The sequence below is a fragment of the Myotis daubentonii genome, chromosome 16, assembly GCF_963259705.1.
Source record: "Myotis daubentonii chromosome 16, mMyoDau2.1, whole genome shotgun sequence".
Lineage (NCBI taxonomy): Eukaryota > Metazoa > Chordata > Mammalia > Chiroptera > Vespertilionidae > Myotis > Myotis daubentonii.
The window spans coordinates 34,976,234-34,998,972 of record NC_081855.1 but is presented as its reverse complement, the minus strand read 5'-3'; the positions used below and the strand labels follow the sequence as shown (position 1 = coordinate 34,998,972).

Genomic DNA, 22,739 nt, shown 5'->3' with positions numbered 1-22,739 from the left:
CCCTAACTGCTCTCCCCTGCCAGCCTGGTCGCCCCTAACTGCCCACCCCTGCAGGCCTGGTCGCCCCTAACTGCTCTCCCCTGCCAGCCTGGTCACCCCCAACTGCCCTCCCCTGCCAGCCTGGTCACCCCCAACTGCCCTCCCCCGCCAGCCTGGTCGCCCCCCAACTGCCCTCCCCTGCAGTCCTGGCCACCCCCAACTGCCCTCCCGTGCAGGCCTGATCGCCCCCAACTGCCTTCCCTTGCAGGCCTGGTCCCTCCCAACTGCCCTCTCCTGCTGGCCATCTTGTGGTGGCCATCTTTGACCACATGGGGGTGGCCATCTTATTTGTTAGAGTGATGGTCAATTTGCATATTACCTCTTTATTTTATAGGATTATGTAGTACAAAGAAGAGTGCAGTATAGAACTTCTCTTAATATAATGTGTTATTTTTCTTCGTGTCATGGAAGAGCTTTATAGGAGCTTATTAATAACAGCATGTTAAAATCAAAATAAATGAACAAGGAATCTAATGAACAAAATAAACTAATGAGTAAAATAGAACCAAAGGTATAAAAACATGGAACAGAATGAAGAATCTCAGAGGGCGGGAAGAGATTAACCGAAGAATTTATATGCATAAATGCATTACCTGTGGACATAGACAATAGGGTGGTGAAGGCCTGGGGCGGGGTGGGAACTGGGTAGAGGGGAAGAATACAGGGGGAGAAGGGAGAAATCTGTAATACTCTCAACTATAAAGATAAAAAGATAAAAATAATAGTATGTTATATCTTTGAGTGTGCAGTTAAACTTTTCCTTTTTTTGTTTTTTTTGTTAATCCTCACCTGAGGATATTTTTCCATTGATTTTTTGGGAGAGTGGAAGAGAGAGGGAATGACAGAGAGAAATATTGATGTGGGAGAAACACATTGATTGGTTGCCTCCTGCACAAGCCCTGACTAGGGCCTGAGCCGGGGAGGAGCCTGCAACTGAGGTACGTGCCCTTGACCATAATCGAACCTGGGACCCTTTGGTCTGCAGTCTGACACTCTATCCAATGTGTCAAACCGGCTAGGGCATCCTTTTACTTCTCAATCTTTCTAAATAATTTCTGATTTTGAATTAAATTTTATTTTGTATATTATAGCCATTTTAGTGGTTAAAATTGATACAAAATAGAGAGAGGCAGACATAACCAAACACTAAGTGATAGTAATGTATTTCTGCTAGGATCTTAAGTTTTAGTTATACTTATACCAAAAGAAAAAAAAAATAACTTCCTGAAACTACTGATAAACTCTTTTTAAAAAAATATTTGGCCAGTTTATGGGAGTCATGCCTGCTTTTATAAATATATTATTATAACAGTAGGAAGTTTGGTTGCTTTGGTTTATGGTGTCTTTTCCTATTTTATAGGTTTGTTTAATGCTTTTGATGAAAATCGTGACAATCACATAGATTTTAAGGAGATATCCTGTGGGTTATCAGCCTGTTGCAGGGGACCCCTGGCTGAAAGACAAAAATGTAAGTTAAACATTGTCACAAAATTTGCAAAGAATACAGTGACAAAATTAGTATTCATCTAAAATCGTCTGTGGACTAAGGCTTGAATTTTCATCACTTTGTCAGATTAGCATATAGCAGTCTCATGTTGATATTTTATTGAAGCCATTCTAAGGATTCAATCATCTATTCTTTGCACTGTGGAGTAGTTTGGTATCTTTGTGATTAATAACTAGTGGCCCTGGTGCACAGATTCGTGCACACTGAAAGGAAATTAATTAGAATTTCTGGGGCGGTACCGTGACTTGAATGGCATCTGTGGAGTGTAAGGGGAGGGCAGGAGGAGACAGATCTTCTGGCTCACAGCACTGGTTCCGGTGCAGGGACTGACTGATGCAGGTGGTCCCAGGAGGTGGCTAGCAGTGCAGGACTGGGTGTCACCACCGGCATCTGCAGAGTGAGTGGGGTCCCTCTGGCAGGTGGGGTCCCTTGGCCTGGCCTGTGGGGATTGGGCTGAAACCAGCTCTCTGACATCCCCCGAGAGGTCCCCGAGTGCAAGAGGGCACCCTGCAAAGTTGCTTTTGTACAGGGTGTGGAACACAAATGCAAGTGTGCAATAAACCAGATTCAGGACCAACAGTGCCCCAGGATCAACATAACCCACAGCGGAAGGTGGAATCGTGGAATCATGTGGCCCTGTGAGGAATCGGGCTCCCTCCTCTCTGGTTCTGGGGTGCATCACCCGAGAACCGCTGCTGCCAAGTCACCGCAGCTCCTGTGTTGAGTATCTTCCCCTTGGTGGTCAGTGTGTGTCATAGGTACTGGCTGGATGGTCGGACAGTCATACGGTCACATAGCCTTTTATATATATAGGTGGGGTTGAGTGTCCTGATGAATTTACAGTTCATGATAAAGAAACTATTTCAGCCATAATATATTTGAAAATGTTAAACATTTAAAAACTATTTTCTTTTTTTCCCCCCTAGAAAGTATTTTCTAGTAGTCTATATAGAGAATTCAGTGCCTTGCATAATTGGAAGTACAACTCATTTTCTATGACTTGTATAAATATTTTAATAGCAAAGTGAAATTTATGATCAAAACACAGTTTTATTAAATACTAAATTGGTCATTTAAATCTAGCTAAAATGTTATAGCATAATTCATAAGCATGTTACATATTAAATCTTAACCATAATTCACAAAATGCTGTTTACATTTAATTGGTACCTAATACTGATATATTTACTAAGATTATTATCTGTCTTTCTAAAATATAGATCATAAATGTTGTCTGTTTTGAGTGTGCTATTTGAATATTTTGACCTTCAGTAATATTATACAACTAGAGGCCCGGTGCACAAAAATTTGTGCACTCGGGGAGGGAGGGGGGGGTCCGTCAGCCCGGCCTGTGCCCTCTCCCAGTCTGGGACCCCTCGGGAGATAACGACCTGCTGGCTTAGACCTGCTGCCAGGTGGCAGAGGGCAGGCCCAATCCCTAGGTGCAGCCCCTGGTCGGGCTCAGAGCAGGGCCATTTGGGGAGTTGGGGCACCGCCCCATGTCATGCACAGAGCAGGGAGGATCAGGAGGTTGCAATGCCACCCTCAGTCACGCTCAGGGTAGGGCCGATTGGGGGGTTGGGGCACCGCCCCCTGTCACACTCAAGGCAGGGTCGATGGGGAGGTTGCGGCGCAACCCCCTGTCACGCACAGAGCAGGGCCAATCAGGGGGTTGGGGCGCTGGCCCCTGTCACTCACAGAGCAGAGCCCATCAGAGGGGTTGGGGCGCCGCCACTCTCACACTCAGGGCAGGGCCGAAGGGGAGGTTATGGCTCTACCCTGTCACACACAGAGCAGGACCCGTTGGGGGGGGCGGGGGGGGAGGGGGTTGGGGCACCACACCCTGTCACACACAGAGCAGGGCCGATCAGGGGGTTGGGGCACTGCACCCTGTCACACACAGAGCCGCAGAGCGATCAGGGGGTTGGGGAGCTCCCCCCTATCAGGCACAGAGCAGGGCTGATCAGGGGGTTGGGGCGCCTTCCCCTGTCCCGAACAGAGCAGGGCGGATAGGGAGGTTGTGGCCCCGCCCCCTGTCGCACACAGAGCCGCAGGGCGATCAGGGGGTTCAGGGGGTTTGGGCACTGCCCCCTGTCACACTGATGCCGGTGCCGGGAGGCCTCGCAGCTCCGCTGATCCCCGTGCACTGGGTGTGTGTGGGGGGGGAGTGTCCCTCAGCCCAGCCTGCCCCCTCTCACATACTGGGAGCCCTCAGGCGTTGACCCCCATCACCCTCCAATCGCAGGATCGGCCCCTTGCCCAGGCCTGATGCCTCTGGCCTAGGCGTTCGGCCTGGGCAGCGGGGACCCGCAGCTGCAGCGGCCCCGCGATCGTGGGCTTCGCTTTAGGCCCAGGCAAGGGACCCCTAGCTCCTGGGACTGCCAGCTTCGACCATGCCCAGCTCCCATCGCTGGCTCCACCCCTACTTCCTGCTCTCACTGGCCAGGGCAGAAAAGGCACCTGATTCTCCGATCATGGCTGGGGGGCAGGGCAAAGGCGGCCCCAGGGCCGCCTTTGCCCTGCCCCCCAGCTCTTAGCTCCCCCCTGGGTTTCCAATCACTGCCAGTGGCAGCGGGCTTCTTCCTGCTTTCCCTTTGGCCTCCCTGCATTGTGCCTGCATATGCAAATTAACCGCCATCTTGTTGGCAGTTAACTGCCATCTCAGTTGGCAGTTAATTTGCATATAGCCCTGATTAGCCAATGAAAAGGGTAGCTCGTACGCCAATTACCATTTTTCTCTTTTATTAGTGTTGATAATGCACTTTAACAGCATAATTATTTTGGGTGTGTATGAAATAGATTATTACTTAATATTAAAAACTTAGATTTCTTCCTTTTTTTCATGATGATATACCATTAGTTTGACCTGGATTTATGATAGACTAGAGGCCCCATGCATGAAATTTGTGCAAGGGGCTTGGCCCTCACAGCCCCTCACAGCCCTGACTTCATATGGAAGGATGTCTGGAAGGTCGTTCGGCTGTTCGGTCTAATTAGCATATTAGCTCTTTATTATATAGGATTATTTGTTCCCATTAAAGTGCTAATATTGCCCTAGTCAGTTTTGCTCAGTGAGTATAGCATCTGCCTGTGGACCAAAGGGTCACGGGTTTGATTCTGTCAAGGGCATGTACCTTGGTTTCAGACTCTATCCCCAGCCCTGGTTGAGGAGCGTGCGGGAGGCAGCCAATCAATGTGTCTCTCTCACATTGATGTTTCTCTCACTGTCTCTCCTCCTCCCTTCCACTCTAAAAATCAGTGGAAAAATATCCTCGGGTGAAGGTTAACAAAAAAATAAAGTGCTAATATTAAAAAGAGAGGCTGAAATTTTTGCTTCTCACTTGATCTTAATTATGGAGTTAAAAACTTTTTAAAATTCTTTGCTGATGAACCAATGAAAGTTAAAAAACTAGTGATTCATTTGGAGTTAATTAGCAAAGTACTTATATTTCTAATTCTTACAATCTATAATAATAAGAGGGTAATATGCTAATTAGACCAGACGTCATTCCGGACATTCTTCCTGATGAAGCCAGGGCCAGAGGGAAGCCAGCCGTGTCCCGGGTGCCAGGCAGCCAGGGGAAGGAAGGCCTCTTGCACAAATTTTTGTGCATCGGCCCTCTAGTATTATATATAAACTTCATTGAAGAGTTGAAATTCTTCTTTGGCAAAACTTTGAGTGTATATTAGTTTAATTGGAGAGGCAAAATGGAAGTAGACTATCTTAATACCAGCTTGTCATTGATTCTTAATGTAGATTGAATATTTTCATCATTAGAAGAATCAACTCTTCAGTGATCAGTTTTAAATATTAGAAATTAATTTAAGGGCTTGAATTACCTCCTTGAAACCTGTGAGGTATGGTAATATTTATTGGCCCCCTTTTTTGTTTTCAAATTTGAGAGAGACAGCCCTAACCAGTTTGGCTCAGTGGATAGAGCTTCGGCCTGCAGACTGAAGGGTCCCAGGTTTGATTCCGGTCAAGGGCATGTACCTTGGTTGCGGACACATCCCCAGTAGGGGGGTGTGCAGGAGGCAGCTGATTGATGTTTCTAACTCTCTATCTCTCTCCCTTCCTCTCTGTGAAAGATCAATAAAATATATTTTTAAAAAAATTTTGAGAGAGACAGATTAGTGAAGTGTGCAGTTAGTCCTACATGTTCAGGGGACTTTAATGACATATTTCTATGTCTGCTCTAGATGAGAACTTAATCCAGAATATATTTGTTTGAGAAATTCAGTAATTTTACTAGGGCAGCTTCTAGTGAAATGTATTGTACTTCTAAACATAAAACTAATTCCTCTTCATAAGAGTTTTTTTTTTTGTTTTAGTTTGCTTCAAGGTATTTGATGTTGACCGAGATGGAGTTCTCTCTAGGGTTGAACTGAGAGACATGGTGGTTGCACTTTTAGAGGTCTGGAAGGACAACCGCACTGATGAGATCCCAGTAAGTTCTGATTTTAAACATCTTATTGTATGTAACTTCCAATAGGAAAATGGAGTGGAGAATTTTTTTAAAGTCAGCGAATGAAAAGGATTTTTTATTACTGTTAGTTGCTGAATTATGCTACTCAAAATATTCATTGCTGAAGATGCAAAACTGGGTAGAGAATTTGCCTTAGAAAATTTAATAAGCTGTATAAAGTAAGAATGAAACTCCAGGATAATTATTGTAATTTTTAAAAGCAAATATAAAATTCTATTTATGGTAATAAAAAATACTTGGTCAAAATATAGTATATTTTGGCCACTGAATAATAAAAATGGTATCAACTCTTTCATAATTACTCCTTTGAATTTCTCTTTTTAAAGGAATTACATACTGATCTATCTGATATTGTAGAAGGCATATTGAGTGCACATGACACCACAAAGGTGAGTTTAGCCAGGACTAACTTATCCTTTTCTAAAAATATCATGTACCAAAAATTGGGATATATAGTATATAATATTTTAATCTGTTCTGGATCATCCGTACCAACTACTTATTTGGATCTGTGGTAACAGTACCTCCAGGTTGACTCTAAAGACAGTCCATTCCATGTGTTTTATGTATAAAAACATTTATTATAAGCTAGGCATTTTATAAAAATTAAGTAGACACAGTCCTTGTCAAAATAGTTTATAATTTTTATTTCTTCCATTTTAATAAGTTATGGTAAGGCTAACCTTATATTGAGCAAAAGAAGCCCCATAAAAAGAATATACTGTATGATTCCATTTATATGAAGTCAGGAACAGGGGCAAAACTAACAGATGATGGTAGGCATTAGAATAATGATTTTTTAATACTAATCTGGGTGGTCCATGTATTCCTAAAAGAGTTTGTTTTTTTGTTGTTGTTTTTTTAAATAGTACTGGTAAGGCCCTCTCAAGTTCTTGAATACTAGCCAAAATAAGCATGTACTTTATAAAGAATAAATCCTTTAATTTTTTAATTTAATAATATTTATTACTAAGACTATTATAATAGGTTTACTCCTATAGTTTGATTTATTGGGATATGTGTGTGTCCCTGTAAAACTGAAAATAAGCTACATATTGTGAGGCATATTTGAGTTAATTTGAGCCTTTCCACTCAAACACTGACGTACCAAGTAGCAGATTGGTTATAGAAGTTTAGATTTAAAAAGTAACATCAGTGTTTTTTTCTTTCTTCAATCATAATTCCAGAAGGAATCATCATAGTCTTATTAACTGGTGCTCAATAGAAAGTTAATAGAAATGAATTTTATAGGGCTTGAGCTTTGTTTGGCATTTCAGTCATCCTGCCTTCATTTACCTTTTTTTTTTTTTTTTTTTTTTTTTTTTTTTTTGCCAAAAACTATGGCATCTACTTCTATTTGGAGTGTATAGAAAACCTGGGAGAGTTAGAAAATGCCTTATGTACAGATATAATTGCTAACACTTTTTTTTCTGAGTGTTTAATAAGTATGTAGGTATTATTGCTGTCTATTTTTATGTAAGATAGAGTTGCTACTTCTGGCTCTGCTGTGAACATTAAAAAGATAATTTAGTTTTTCAACTCCATATAGCCATGTTAATGAATGGTTAGCGTTTGATTTGATTTTTTTATTATTGATTTTTTACAGAGAGGAAGGAAGAGGGATAGAGAGTTAGAAATGAGAGAGAAACATCGATCAGTTGCCTCCTGCACACCCCCTATTGGGGATGTGCCTGCAACCAAGGTATGTGCCCTTGACCAGAATCGAACCTGGGACCCTTCAGTCCCCAGGCCAACGCTCTATCCACTGAGCCAAACCAGTTAGGTCTAATTTTTCACTTTTTAATATTTTTTGTTGATTTTTTAGAGAGAGAGTAAGGGAGAAGGATAGAGAGATAGAAGCATTGATGAGAGAGAAACATCATTGATAGGTTGCCTCCTGTACACCCCCTACCTGTCATATGCCCCCACAGGGAATTGAACCAGTGACCTTTTGGTTCCTGGGTTGATTCTCAGCCACTGAGCCACACCAGCCAGGGTGGTTAGCATTTTAGAATGGAACTTGGACTTTCAACCAAAGCTATTAACCATACCCATTTGTGACTAGATTGTGCCTATATTACCCATTACTTTGTACCTTTAGATTGGTATTAACATACTTAATAGAAATTGTATCCTGAAAGTAAGTAATTATAGTGCTTTAAGATCTTTCCTTATTACATATGGTTATTTTATATTGAGAAGAGAATATATCAATATCATTAAATAATAAAAGCTAAAACATTTTTTAGCTAGGGTTATTAGGTAATTGTTGAATACATGAAATATGAAATATTTGGTTATATTTTTGCCAGATAAGAAAAAATATATATCATCTTCTACGTGGTATATGTAATTTTTGGTGCTCTTTGGCAACACAAAAATGTTGCTTTCCCAACTTATAAAAATGTAATGTTAAACTGCATTTTGGAGAAATGTAAAGTAGATATTAAATCTTTAAGAAGTCTGATAATATTGCTCTTTGTTACTAAGAAGGTCTTAGAATGTTGTTAGAATGAAAGGACTGGGTTATACTCAGACTCTTCGACCAGGAGTTAAACTGATCCAGTCAGCTTTAGTCAATGGAAAGAGCATCAATGCTGGAGGTCACAAGGTTGGGTTGGGATTTGAACTAGAAGTTTAATGCGAATTTGAATAAAGCATCAGATTTCTCCTTGAAGGTGAAGAGAAATGAACCCACTATGTTTTGACCTTAAAATTCTCTGAAATTGGCATTTCAAAAGTGAGAACTTTTTATTCTTCCAAAGAATTGTAATCCTCCCCACACTGAAGCCTAGAGATTGCAAGTCCTAAGGGAGGTGCTTGAAGGCATGCCTGGAAGTTGTTATTTTTGTACCACATTTCATTTCAGTTTCACAGTGTTAATTTAAGTGTGTTCTTTAGCGACATGTACTGTCGTTTTATAAAGGAAATAACCCAGTCCTCCAGTTTATACATCACATCCGGCATTCCCACACCACTTTTTCATGACCTATTAATATATTAGTCTCTGTGCTATAGTGGAATCTTAGGTTTTGCATCAAAAAAAAAAAAAAGAAAAAAAAAGAATACTCCATTTTCCTTACCCAGAGCTTTTTGTAGTTTTCCACAGGTAACCCTTGAAACAGAAGATACTGTTATTTTCCAGGTCTTGTTGAAACAAAATTGTTGATGATAGATTGTCCTCATTACCATTGACTGTTTCAACAGATTTTTGTTACTTTTGAACTTATTCTAGCTAGCTGGACTACTTGTCATATGAACACATAGAATCTATTTTATTTTAAATTTGTTTTTTAATTTAACTCAGATAGAGGAAGGGGGAGGGAAAGAGTCATCGAAACTTCATTGATGAGAGAGAATCATTGATTAGCAGCCTCCTTCATGTCCCCTACGAGGGATCGAGCCTTTAACCCTGGCATGTGCCCTCCTGGTTCCTGGGTCAATGCTCAGCCACTGAGCCACACGGGCCAGGCTAGAATCTACTTTAAATTATTGGTTTGTTTTCAGACAAATGACCAATATAAGTTTAATAAACCAGATTTTATTCAAATGCTATAAAAAATGACATTCTTAGCATGAGATCTTTTTAAATATTGTTTCTCTTTCAGATGGGCCATCTTACTCTAGAAGACTATCAGATCTGGAGTGTGAAAAATGTACTTGCCAATGAATTTTTGAATCTCCTTTTCCAGGTACGTTTAATGTAAATGACTGTTTCAAAGGGTAGTGGTAGCAGTAATTCTGTATATTTTCTATTATGTAGTAGTTAATGCAACTGGACTGCAAAACCACATATGATAAATAGAACTATATTATCCTAGACATGCTTGAAAGATGGTAAGATAGAGCATGAGTGCCTATTGAACCTTCTCAAAATCATGATGTGGGAGATAGGAAAGCAGAATATAGGTGGTTATTGTTTATTTATCTTATCATACCTCATGATAGAGAAGCAAGTAGACTTACAGAGAATCATAAAAGCCATCATAATTTACTTTTTCTTCGCTGTAATAGAAAGAAAAGGGCTTCACTTTTTTAAAAGCCCTTCCTAACAAGTGAGATAGTGTGAACAGAGAGTTGGATCATTAGTAGGCAACTATAATTTTTTCAAAGTATACAGTCTCTTTAGTTAGATTATCTTAGTTTCAAGGTGTCTCTTAATTTTTTTTAGTTTTTATTTATTTATATTTTTGTTCTTTATAAGGTCCAAGGAAGATTGAGGGACAAAGAGAGAAGAAAAGCTACCAGGAGTGAAAAGTCATAGAACTTGCTAGATTTTAACTATTTTCCTGAAGTAGTTCTCTTGCCCCAATTTATATAAATACTTTATGGTGTCCTGGCCAGTGTGCCTCAGTTGGTTGGGCATCGTTGCATGCACAGAAAGGTTGCCAGTTCAATTCCCAGTCAGGGCACATGCTTGGGTTGTGGGCTTGATCTCCTGTAGGGGGTCATGTAGGAGGCAGCCTATCAGTGTTTCACTCTCACATTGATGTTTCTCTCTCGTTCTCTCCCTTTCCCGTATTTTCTCTAAAAATCAATTAAAAAAAAGAATAGCTAAAATTTAAAGTTCAAATTTGCTCAAGTAACTCATTAATAGTTCATTAATTGAAAACTCTGCAGAGACTGTGAAAAATACAATCTAGTCATTAGCACCAGTCAATGAAGATTAATTTACCACTTTTTCTTTAGGTATGTCACATAGTTCTGGGATTAAGACCAGCTACTCCAGAAGAGGAAGGACAAATTATTAGGTAAGTTTGTAGTTTCAGTCTGTGTATTTTTCATTATATAGTTGAAATTTTTAACACCCAAAATATATCATTACTAAGTAATATTATGTCCCACTTTAATGTAATCATTGTTTTGTTTCTCCAAAACAATTACATATCGAGATATTTTTAAGTAATTTTCTAACCAATGTATTGTATTAATTTAGAAATCAAATTCCATTTCACATTAAAATTGCATTGGTACTAAATTTAATTTTTTGAAATAAGACATTTTATAAGTTAACAGATAGTGCCCAGCCAGCATGGCTCAGTGTTTGAGTGTCGACCTATGAACCAGGAGATCATGGTTCGATTTCTGGTCAGGGCAAATGCACAGGTTGCAGGCTGTTTCCCCAGTGTGGGGTGTGTAGGAGGCAGCCGATCATTGATTCTCTCTCATTATTGATGTTTCTATCTCTCTTTTCCTCTCCTTTCCTCTTTGAAATCAATTATATATATATATACTAGAGGCCCGGTGCACAAAAATTTGTGCACTCGGGGGGGGGAGAGGGGGGTCCCTCAGCCGGGCCTGTGCCCTCTCGCAGTCTGGGACCCATTGGGAGATAACGCCCTGCTGGCTTAGGCCTGCTCCCGGGTGGCAGAGGGCAGGCCCAATCCCTAGGTGCAGCCCCTGGTCGGGCTCAGAGCAGGGCCGATTGGGAGGTTGCGGCGCCACCCCCTGTCACGCACACAGCAGGGCCCATCAGGGGGGTTGGGGCTCCGTACCCTGTCACGCACAGAGCAGGGTCCATCAGGGGGTTGAGGAGCTCCCCCCTGTCACTCACAGAGTAGGGCCTATAGGGGAGTTGGGGCGCCACCCTCTATCACCCACGGAGCAGGGCCGATCAGGGGGTTGGGGCGCCACCACTCTCACATTCAGGGCAGGGCTGATGGGGAGGTTATGGCTCTACCCTGTCACACACAGAGCAGGGTCGATCAGGGGGTTTGGGTGCTGCCCCCTGTCACGCTGATCCCGGTGCCGGGAGGCCTCACAGCTCCGCTGATCCCGGTGCTGGGAGGCATATTACCTTTTTACTATATAGGATAGAGGCCTGGTGCACGGGTGGGGCTGGCTGGTTTGCCCTGAAGGGTGTCCTGGATCAGGGTGGGGTCCCCACTGGGGTGCCTGGCCAGTCTGGGTGAGGGGCTGAGGGCTGTTTTCAGGCTGGGGGTGACTGAAGCTCCCAACCTCTCCTTTTTTCCTTTTTTTTTTAAATTCTGGGCCAGCTTTAGCTTGAGGCTTGGCTCCAGCTCTTAGGCCTCCAGCTGAAAGTAGGTTTCTGGCCTTTGCTTACAATGTTGCAATCTGCTGGCTGAAGTCCAGCGGTATTTGTTACAATGTTTGAAACTGCCCGCTCAGAGGCCTGCAGCCGCAGGCGGGGAACGTTGGTTTCCTCCAATGATCCTCCGTCACTGAGGCAAGCAAGCCTCATGTTAGTTTCAAGCTGCCTGGCTGCCAGCCGCCATCTTGGCTGACAGTTAATTTGCATATCTCGCTGATTAGCCAATGAAAAGGGTAGCGGTCGTACGCCAATTACCATGTTTCTCTTTTATTAGTGTAGATGTATTTTAATATATATATTTCTTTATTGAGTTCAGAGAGGAAGGAAGAGGGAGAGAGAGATAGAAATATCAATGATGAGAGAGAATCCTTGATCGGCTGCCTCCTGCACGCTCCCTACTGAGGATCGAGCCCACAGCCATAGCATGTGCCCTTGGCCAGAATCGAACCTGGGACCCTTCAGTCTGCAGGCCGATGTTCTATCCACTAAGCCAAACTGACTAGGGCTAAAAATATATTTTTAAAAATTAAGATAACAGGTAGCAATTTTTTCTTACTACAAAATAGTTCACATTTATTGTAGAAAGATTAGAAAGTAGACCTAAGCAAAAAGAATAAAAAATGCCCACCATCTCTGTATTTAGATACTTTCGGTTGGCATTTTTATTTATTGAGGTATAATTGACAACTAAAATGATAAGATATTCAAAATGTACAATGTGATGATTTCATAAATGTACGTCTTATAAAAGGATTCTCCCCATTGAGTTAAGTAACACTTCTATTACCATCTTTAGCTTTTTTGGGGGGTTGGGGGAAGGACATTTAAGCTATACTCTCTTGCAAATTTCAATTATACAAGTGTTATCTACTATAGTCACTATATTATACATTAGATCCACAAACCTTATTCATCTTATAATGAAAGTTGGTACCCTTTTAGCAACCTCTTTCTATTTCCCCCAGCCCCAGCAACCATTTCTCTACTCTGTTTCTGATTTGACTTTTTTTTTTTTTTTTAAAGATTCCACACATAAGATGATACTGTGCAATATTTATCCTTTTCTGTTTGGCTTATTTCACTTAGCATAACACCCTCCAGCTTCATCCATGTTCTTGTAAATGACAGGATTTCCTTCTTGTTTAAGGCTGAATAATATTCCTGAGCGAGAGAGGTTTTCTTTATCCATTAATTTGTTGTCGAACACTTAGGTTGTTTCCATACCTTGGTTATTGTAAATAATATTGCAGTGGAAATGGGAGTACAGCTATCTTTTCAAGATAATGATTTTGTTTTATTTGGATATATACGCAGAAGTAGGACTGCTGGATCATATGGTAGTTCTATTTTTAATTTCTTGAGAAACCTCAATAATATTTTTCATAGTGGTTAGCCCAGTTTTCATTCCCATCAGGAGTGTACAAAGGTTTGTTTTTCTACACATCCTTACCAGAATTTGTTATACTTTGTTTTTTTGGTAATAGCCTAACAAATGTGAGGTGATATTGTGGTTTTGATTTGTATTTCCCTGATGATTAGTGATGTTGAGCACCTTCGCATGTTCCTGTTCACTATTTGTATGTCTTTTTTGTAAAAATATCCTTTGCCCATTTTTTAAATTGGGTTGTTTTTTGTTTGTTTTGCTATTGAGTTACATGAGTTCCTTGTATATTTTGCATATTAGCCCTTTATCAGTTATGTAGTTTGCAATATTTCTTCCCATTCATTAGGTTTCCTTTCCTTTTTGTTGATGGTTGCATGTTAGCACTTTTTACATTCATATAACCACATATGTTTATGCCTCTGATGGAATTTATAATTTTTTTTATAAAAAAAGAATATTCTGAAATATTGTTTTATTTTCTGCGTGCATTTTCAATGCATATCATATAAGTTATACTTTTACATATTAATAAAGGCTTCTTATAATTGAAATGATTAACTAATAGGTCCTATTCATCCCCTATTTATATTTCTTTAATGTATGTATATGGGAAAATTTAGTAATAAAGTATGTACATCTTTGGTTAAGGATTTACTTAGGCAAAATTACTTGAGGTAAAATACCTGAATTGGTTAGGCCTGCACATTTTTATATTTATAACTCAATTTTTAATACCTTGATTATTTTTCATTGCTTTAGAGCAGGGGTGGGGAACCTTTTTTCTGCCAAGGGCCATTTGGATATTTATAACATCACTAGAGGCCCGGTGCATGAATTCGTGCACGGGTAGAGTCCCTAGGCCTGGCCCACAATCAGGGTCGATCCATGGGGTGACCTGTGGGGTAGTCAGGGGCCCCTTCCTGCATCTGCATTGGCTGGCCTGGGGCCTGCGGGCTGGGGGCAACTCCTGCATTGAGTGTCTGCCCCCTGGCGGTCAGTGCATGTCATAGCAACCAATCATTCCACCCGTCATTCTGCTGTTTGGTCTATTTGCATATTAGGCTTCTATTATATAGGATTCTCAGGCTATACAAAATTATCATCTTAAAAATTAACCTGCTGTATTTGGTCAAACATTTAATTAACATACCCCTGATGCCTTGCCAGGGCCAGAAGAAATGATTTTGCTGGCCTTTAATGGCCCCGGGCCAGACTTTCCCCACTCCTGCTTTAGGGTTACCATTATAAAATGTTAATGTCTAGAAAGTTTCAGAAACAGGACTAAATCTCAACTAAACTTTGCCTTTAGAATAAACTCTCAATATATAGCTTATAACTCATATATTTCTTAAAAGCAGTGTGTACACAAATTTTTCAGTAGTTTTTTTTTTTTTGGCTTTGGACTACTTGATAAAAGAGTTTACTGAAGTAGAGTTGTTTGGAATACTTGAGAACAGGATTATATGGTCAAAATTTAAACAGGCAATGCCACCTGGCCTGTGTGGCTCAGTGGTTGAGCATCAACCCATGAACTAGGAGATCACAGTTCGATTCCCAGTCAGGGCATATGCCTGGGTTGTGGGCTTCATCCCCAGTAGGAGGATAGGGGGCAGAGGGCGGCCAATTGATTATTCTCTCTCATCATTGATGTTTCTCTCTCTCTCCTTCCCTCTCTCTGAAATCAATAAAAACATTTTTTTAAAAAAAAGGAAAAAAGATTTTATGAGGATATGGAGAAATTGGGACCTTCATACATTGCTGGTGGAAATGTAAAATGGTGTAGCCGTTGGGGAAAACAATTTGGTCATTCCTCAACATGGTATTACCACATAACTCAGCAGTTCCAATTTTAAGTATATAATTAAAACATTTGTAAACAGGATGTACATAGATGTTCATAACAGTGCTATTCAAAATAGCTAAAAGGTAGAAACAGTCCAAATAGCTACCAGTGAATGAATGGATAAACCAAATGTGGTTTATAGGTACCGTGGAATATTATTCAGCATAAAACAGAAAAATGTTGTGATACATGCTACAACATGAATGGACCTCACAAATGAAAGAAGCTAGTCATAGTAGGTCACATACTGTATGATTCCATTTGTATGAAATATCCAGAATATGTAAATCCATAGGTACAGAAAACAGATGGATGATTGTCAAGGGATCGGGGAAGGGAATAATAAGGGAAAACTGCTTAATGCATAACTGCTTCATTGGGGTGTATGAAAATGTTTGGGAGAAATTGACATAACATAAAGTGAACCATTTTAAAGCATACAATTCAGTGACATTTAGTACACCATTTCACATCCACTAGAACATTTATGATAGAAAAGGCAGACGCGTTGGTGAGAATCTGGAAAAACAAGAATAGAACCCTCATATGTTGCTAATGGAAATGTTAGGTGGTACTTTGCAAAAACACTTCACCAGTTTCAAATTATTAGATGTTAGATAGAGAAACAAAATGTGGTGTATATGTACTTTTAGAATATTATTCAGTAATAAAAAAGCACAAACTAAGGATACCTGCTATAATATAGATGAACCTCAAAAACATTATGCTAAATAAAAGAGGCCAGATATAAAAGACCTTTGTGTTATATCATTCCATTTATATGAAATGTTCACATAAAGGAAGTTTATAAGAGATAGTAAATAGACTAGTGGTTTTCTAGGTCTAAAGGTGGTAACACAGATTGACTAAAAATAGATATATTTTTGGGGTAATTGAAATATTCTAAAATTCTATTGTGGTGGTGATTGGTGATTGCACATGTCTGCAAATTTATCAAAATCATTGAGTTGTGTACTTAATCCAGGTAAATTGTATGATATGTAAAATATTCCTCAATAAAGCTGTTTTTAAAACATCATCAGGCCCTAGCTGGTTTGGCTCAATGGATAGAGTGTCAGCCTACGGACTGAAGGGTCCCAGGTTCGATTCCAGTGGGTACATGCCCAGGTTTCAGGCTCTATCCCAGGGGTGGGCAACCCCTGGCACACGTGCCAAACATGGCACGCCAGTAACTTTTGCTGGTGCATGAAACCCTCTCTTATAATCTTCCATTTACAATTTTTGTGAACATTTGAATGACTTAAATATTAAATTACAAGGAACTGGCAAGGCACTTGATGTTATGTTTGGTTACATAAAGGCTTTTGAAAAGAAACTGGAAGTCGCCGAAACCGGTTTGGCTCAGTGGATAGAGCGTCGGCCTGCGGACTGAAGGGTCCCAGGTTCGATTCCGGTCAAGGGCATGTACCTGAGTTGCGGGCACATCTCCCAGTGGGAGATGTGCAGGAGGCAGCTGATCGATGTTTCTTGCTCATCGATGTTTCTAACTCTCTATCTCTCTCCCTTCCTCTCTGTAAAAAATCAATAAAAATATATTTTAAAAAAAAAATCAGGGTTGGCACGCAGAAGAATTTTGAGTCAGAGATTTTGCTGGTTTTGGCATGCACTCACAAAAAGTTTGCCCACCCCTGCTCTATCCCCAGTAGGAGACATGTAGGAGGCAGCTGATCAGTGATCCTCTCTCATCATTGATGTTTCTCTCCCCTCCTCTCCCTTCCTCTCTGAAATCAATAAAAATTAAAAAATAAAAACATCATCAGTATGAGTGATACTTGACAGTGGTATTGTGACTCCCTGAAATTGGCTTATCAGTATTTCACTAATCGAAATTATAGTCATTTCCCAAGTATATCTATTTATTTCATGTTTTTCCCTTGTAAAAATTGCTAATGATAATTTGTGGGTGTGTGGTCATCTGTTTCACACACCATTTAATGTACTAAATTTCTTTTGTATGTGTAGAGGATGGTTAGAACGGGAGAGCAGGTATGGTCTGCAACCAGGACACAATTGGTTTATCATCTCCATGCAGTGGTGGCAGCAGTGGAAGGACTATGTCAAATATGTGAGTAAGATTTCTGTTCACCTACCTTTTTCATAGGATTTTCAATACTACAGACTTTGGGTGACTACTGACTAATAATAAAATGCTCCAACTTAAAGATTTGAAGGGTATAGAAATGATTTCCCATAAAATACTTGCTATGTACCAGGCTCTGTGCTTACAGATTTCCTCCCTGCAACAACTCTGTGAGGAAGGTAATATTGGTCATGAAGGTGCATGTATATACATCTTACATATCTCATTTAGTCCTCACAATCTCTGTGAGGAAGGTGGTATTATATCTATTTTACCTGTGAGGAACCTGAGACTGGGACTAGAGGTAACCTGAATTTCTTGCTCAGAGTGGAAGTTCTGGAATCAAATATAAGGACTGACTTTAAATCCAGGGGCATGTCAACCACATTATACTTCATTATTTCACCTTTTTTATCAAAAAGTTGAAGATTCCTGGGTGATTTTCTATTCAAGAGAGTTAATTTCAGAGGTAATATTAGAACCCAATTTCTAAACGATAACCTGACATTGTTCCAAACAGAGTTAAAGAAGAAATTATTAGTGAATATTCTGCTCTTATTTAAAACATGCAAGGGATTTTTTTTCCGGAAAACTGAAAACAGTAATTCCAGTAATCAAATTCTCCATTTTTGAGAGTCAGTTGATACATTTTGTTGACTCGTTGTCAGTTGCCAAATGATTACTAACCAAAAATCTAATAATTTTATTCATATTTTTCCTATATGCCCTTTTCTATCATTGTTTATCAGAAAATACTGGTAGATTGTTTACATTATTTTCCTTATCATTCTACCTGGTTCTTTTTTCCTTTTGCCGAGGTTAGTAGTTTGTTTTCACACATAAAATATGTTAATTGGAAAAGGTAGACTTTAAATGTCACTGAAGGAGTGAAAGTAGGCAAATGACTTCAAAGACCTTATAGATAATGATAGTGATTGTAGGTAGAAAATGAGAGTATTAGGTAACATGTCACAGTCTATTTTGAAATTATTTTTGTCTTTACGTTCTTACTTTGACCTTAGAATAAATGGTTATTAATGTCTTACTAGCTACAGACTCAAAGAATAACCTAGCTTTGTACTTGAGGTATTACTTTTTGCTTCTTGTAGGAACATGATAGAGGTTTTGCTCTTAGCAGCATATCTCTTATGAAACAGAAGTGCAGGTGGCTTAGTTGGTTGGGGCATCGTTCCATGTACTAAAGAGTTGTGTTTTTGATCCCTGGTTGGGGCATGTGTGAAAGGCAGCTGATATTCTCTCTCTCTCTCTCTCTCTCTCTCTCCCCCTCCCTCCTCCTCCCTCCCTCCCTCCACTTTCTCAAAAAAAAATCCTCAGATGAGGATTAACTAAAAAAAAAACCTGTAGTATACAGGGTGGGGCAAAAGTAGGTTTACAGTTCATATGGAAAATAATACAGTAATTAATAAATAATAAACTGTGCTTTGTGTACTCAACACTGTAGACCTACTTTGCCCCACCCTGTACATATGTGTAAAGCATAAAAAGAAATAGCATCATCACTGACAGAGAAGAAAGTGAATCCTGAAGTTTGATATATCATAAACCATTCATACAACTTAAAAGAAATCATAAAATTCTCAAAATAGAATTATATTCAAGTTCCACATAGGCTTTTTAGGAGTAATTGACTCACATAAAAATAAGGAAATTGTTCAACATGGGTGAAACTTTATCTATTTAGAGAACTATCTTTCTAAAAACACAGTCTTCTAGGATAATTTCTGATAGTTACAGACCAAGAAGTAAGTAAAAGCAAAAAGATCCTTTGATGTTTGGGGGGATGGGCAAGGCTTCCCAGAGCAACTGGAAATAACATAGTCAAAAAGTAGCCCATGACTACAATATATGACCATTATTGGTTTGTTCAACATACTGGTATAGAAGGAAAGTGATAACATTAGTTGTCTGAAAATGTTGATAATTGCACTGGAAGCCAAGAAGAATGGAAGCAATGACAAGAATTATAGGACAGAGAAGGGGAAAGAACAAAAAACCTGAGTAATGGTGTCAGTTTTAGGCAGTGCCAGACACTGAGAGCAGTAGATTCCTAGAATAGAAAAAAAAAGGCCAAAGACAGACCACTGTAGTTTGGTACATTGGAAAACAAGTGAAGAAAAGCACTATTCTCCAAGTCTACAGGGTGCATCATTCACTGTGCCATGTTAAAGGACATATGGTGCCCTAACCGGTTTGGCTCAATGGATAGAGAGTTGGCCTGCGGAATCAAGGGTCCCGGGTTTGATTTTGGTCAAGGGCATGTACCTTGGTTGTGGGCACACACCCAGTAGGGAGTGTGTAGGAGGCAGCTGATCGATGTTTCTCTCTTATCGATGTTTCTAACTCTCTATTCCTCTCTGTAAAAAATCAATAAAATATATTTTTTAAAAAGACATGGTATGCTCTGGCTAGTGTGACTTGGTTGGGTGTGTCTCATGCACCCAAAGTTGCCAGTTTGATTCCTGGGCAGGGCAGGCTTGATTCCTTCCCAGGTTGCAGGCTTCATACCCAGCAGGGGGCACTGATTGATGTTTCCCTCTCACACTGATGTTTCCCTTTCTCCCTTTCTCTCTCTCAAAAATAGATAAAAATGTTTTTTTAAATTTACCTCCTAATATCTGACTTCATGATTTTTAGGATGCTAGCCCTGTTGTGATTGAGCCATCATCTGTTCTGAATGGAGGAAAATATTCATTTGGAACAGTACATTCTATAGAGCAGAGTGAAGATAGAATTGGAGGAGGCAGCCTCAGTTATGTGAATACCACAGAAGAGAAATTTTCAGACAATATTTCTACTGCATCTGAAGCCTCAGAAACTGCTGGCAGTGGTAAGTCTGACTTGTTTCCCATGGGGTTTAGTCAGGGTCAGTTCTTAAAGGAGTATACTTTGTCAGAGTGTGCTTAGTAGAATATTGGGCATCAGGTTTCCAGTCACAGAAATAAGTTTTGAATGAAATGGTTATTTATGAGATTCTTGAAAATATTTTCACTGATTAAGCCACATTTCCCTGTATTGCTACTAAATTATTTTGTCAATAAGTTTAAAGTTGGTAAATAAAAATCTAAATTTCTTTCTTCGGGACTTTGTAACTATAAGCATACCTTTACTGGATTAAATACATTTTCATATCAAATTCTACATATATGTTAGACTGGAATCTGGGGGATTGTTTTAAATTTTGAGAAACAATTCATAATGCTTCCCATAATTCCCTTCGTCCCTTGATACCTAAAACTCAGTGGTTCTACTCTAAGTTGGGGCTCATGAGGAAGATGCTTTGGTGTTTTTATGCCTCAACTGAATTGAGTTGATCCCTATTATTCTGCTGACATAAAAGTAGGACTTTCAGTCTTATTCTGTTGTTATTTCATCTTTGAGATCTTTTTTTTTTTCTTCTTCTATTAAGGGAGTAGCCAAAATGGACAGAGCTAGCATTTTAGGAAACTGTTGAATTTACTGCTTCTCTTTCCCCATCTGACATTACAAAGATCAGTTAGCAGTCCTAGCTCTCTCTGGCCTTCACACCAAATTATTTCTTAAACCTTCTTTTAGATATATATATATTCTTATTAAAAAGAAAAAAATATATTTTTATTGATTTCAGAGAGGAAGGGAGAGGGAAATAGAGATAGAAACATCAGTGATGAGAGAGAATCATTGATTGGTTGCCTCCTGCACTCCCTACAATGGGGATCGAGCCTGCAACTGGGCATGTGCCCTGTATGGGAATTCAACTGTGACCTCCTGTTTCATATGTCGATGCTCAACCACTGAGACACGCAAGTCAATTGGGTTTAACCCTCCATTTGACATATACTCACTTTATAACCTGTGTTATTATAAGTTGAGCAGTGCCACACTTAGAAGGTTTAAAGTGACTAATGGCTAGAATGTTTACCTCAGATTAACATGTAGTTAGTTAAGAGTTAAAATTTCTTAAAATATCATTGAAGTTCAGCCCTAGCGGGTTTGGCTCCGCGAATAGAGCTTTTGCCTGTGGACTGAAGGGTCTCAGGTTCGATTCAGGTCAAGGGCACATGCCCGGGTTGTGGGCTCGATCCCCAGTGGGTGGCATACAGGAGGCAGCCGATTAATGATTCTCTTTCATCATTGATGTGTCTATCCCTGTCTCTCCCTCCCCCTTCCTCTCTGAAATCAATAAAAATATATTTTAAAAAAATATATCATTGAAGTTCACAACTCTAAGTTGTCATTAATCATTTTCCTGTGTGTATATTTCTATTGTAATGTTAATACCTTTCTTTCAAATAGATTCATTAGGGGACATTTTCTTACCCCCAGCATTCTTCTGTTGAAGTTGTTATTTTAGCTCCTTCCCTTTGGTTTAGACGTCTTTTTTTTTTTTAATCCTCACTAGAGGGTATTTTTCTATTGATTTTGAGAGAGTGGAATGGAGGGGGAGAGACAGAGAGAAAAACATTGATTGGTTGCTTCCCGCACACACTTTGATGGGGGCTTGGGGATTGAACCTGCAACTAAGGTACGTGACCTTGACCAAATCAAACCCAGGACCCTTCAGTCCTCAGGCCAATATTCTCTCCACTGAGCCAAACTGACTAGGCCTGGTTTAGACTTATCACCATCATCTTCCAAAAACATTTGGGATGTGTTTCCAGGTAGAAGAGAAGAATTATGGGAGTCTGTGGGAGAGCCCAGTTACTTGGCTATACTTTTTCCTTTCCTATTAGAGGACATATAATTCTTGTTGTAAATTATCAGATATTCTAGGAGGCTGTCCAAATGTTCATGTGGTAACAATTTTTAAAGTTTTTATTTCACCTAATATTATGTTAGGTATTGTCCAGAAAGAAATACATCTGTATTTCCTAGCTTCTGCAGATTTATCAGAATCGACTGTACTGACATGCCAAGAGAATAATAGCATTAACCTAAAACATGGACATTGAATTCATATCTTCAAGCCTATTTATGTATAATAACTAAAAATAGAGATTCCATCTATTTCCTTACAGGCTTTTTGTATTCAGCCACACCAGGAGCAGATATGTGCTTTGCTCGACAACACAACATTTTGGACAGTAACAACCAGTGTTTCCTAGGAGCCAATGGGAATATTTTGTTGCATCTCAATCCTCAGAAACCAGGGGCTATTGATAACCAGCCACTAGTAACTCAAGAGCCAGTAAAGGTAAGTAATTTGACAACTACTTAAAATCATTCTCTTTCAGATTGCTTATAAGTTTTATTCTAGAGGTTTTAGCACATAACAAAACACTCCCCCCAATGGGGATTGAGCCTGCAACCTGGGCATATGCCCTGACTG

General features: G+C 39.8%; 1 protein-coding gene across 6 annotated transcripts in view; it reads left to right on the top strand.

The window, feature by feature from the left end:
* Positions 1 to 22,739, top strand: part of USP32 (ubiquitin specific peptidase 32) — a 125,654-nt gene that overhangs the window by 61,858 nt on the left and 41,057 nt on the right. For 4 of the 6 annotated variants that reach the window (XM_059669722.1, XM_059669719.1, XM_059669720.1 and 1 more), the window contains 8 exons: positions 1,400 to 1,507; positions 5,879 to 5,994; positions 6,360 to 6,422; positions 9,642 to 9,725; positions 10,723 to 10,784; positions 17,296 to 17,398; positions 20,069 to 20,261; positions 22,429 to 22,604. In XM_059669722.1, coding sequence (XP_059525705.1) covers positions 1,400 to 1,507; positions 5,879 to 5,994; positions 6,360 to 6,422; positions 9,642 to 9,725; positions 10,723 to 10,784; positions 17,296 to 17,398; positions 20,069 to 20,261; positions 22,429 to 22,604 — 905 coding nt within the window. The remainder of the gene's footprint in view (positions 1 to 1,399; positions 1,508 to 5,878; positions 5,995 to 6,359; positions 6,423 to 9,641; positions 9,726 to 10,722; positions 10,785 to 17,295; positions 17,399 to 20,068; positions 20,262 to 22,428; positions 22,605 to 22,739) is intronic. The other 2 variants (XM_059669718.1, XM_059669721.1) reach the window with 2 other exon arrangements.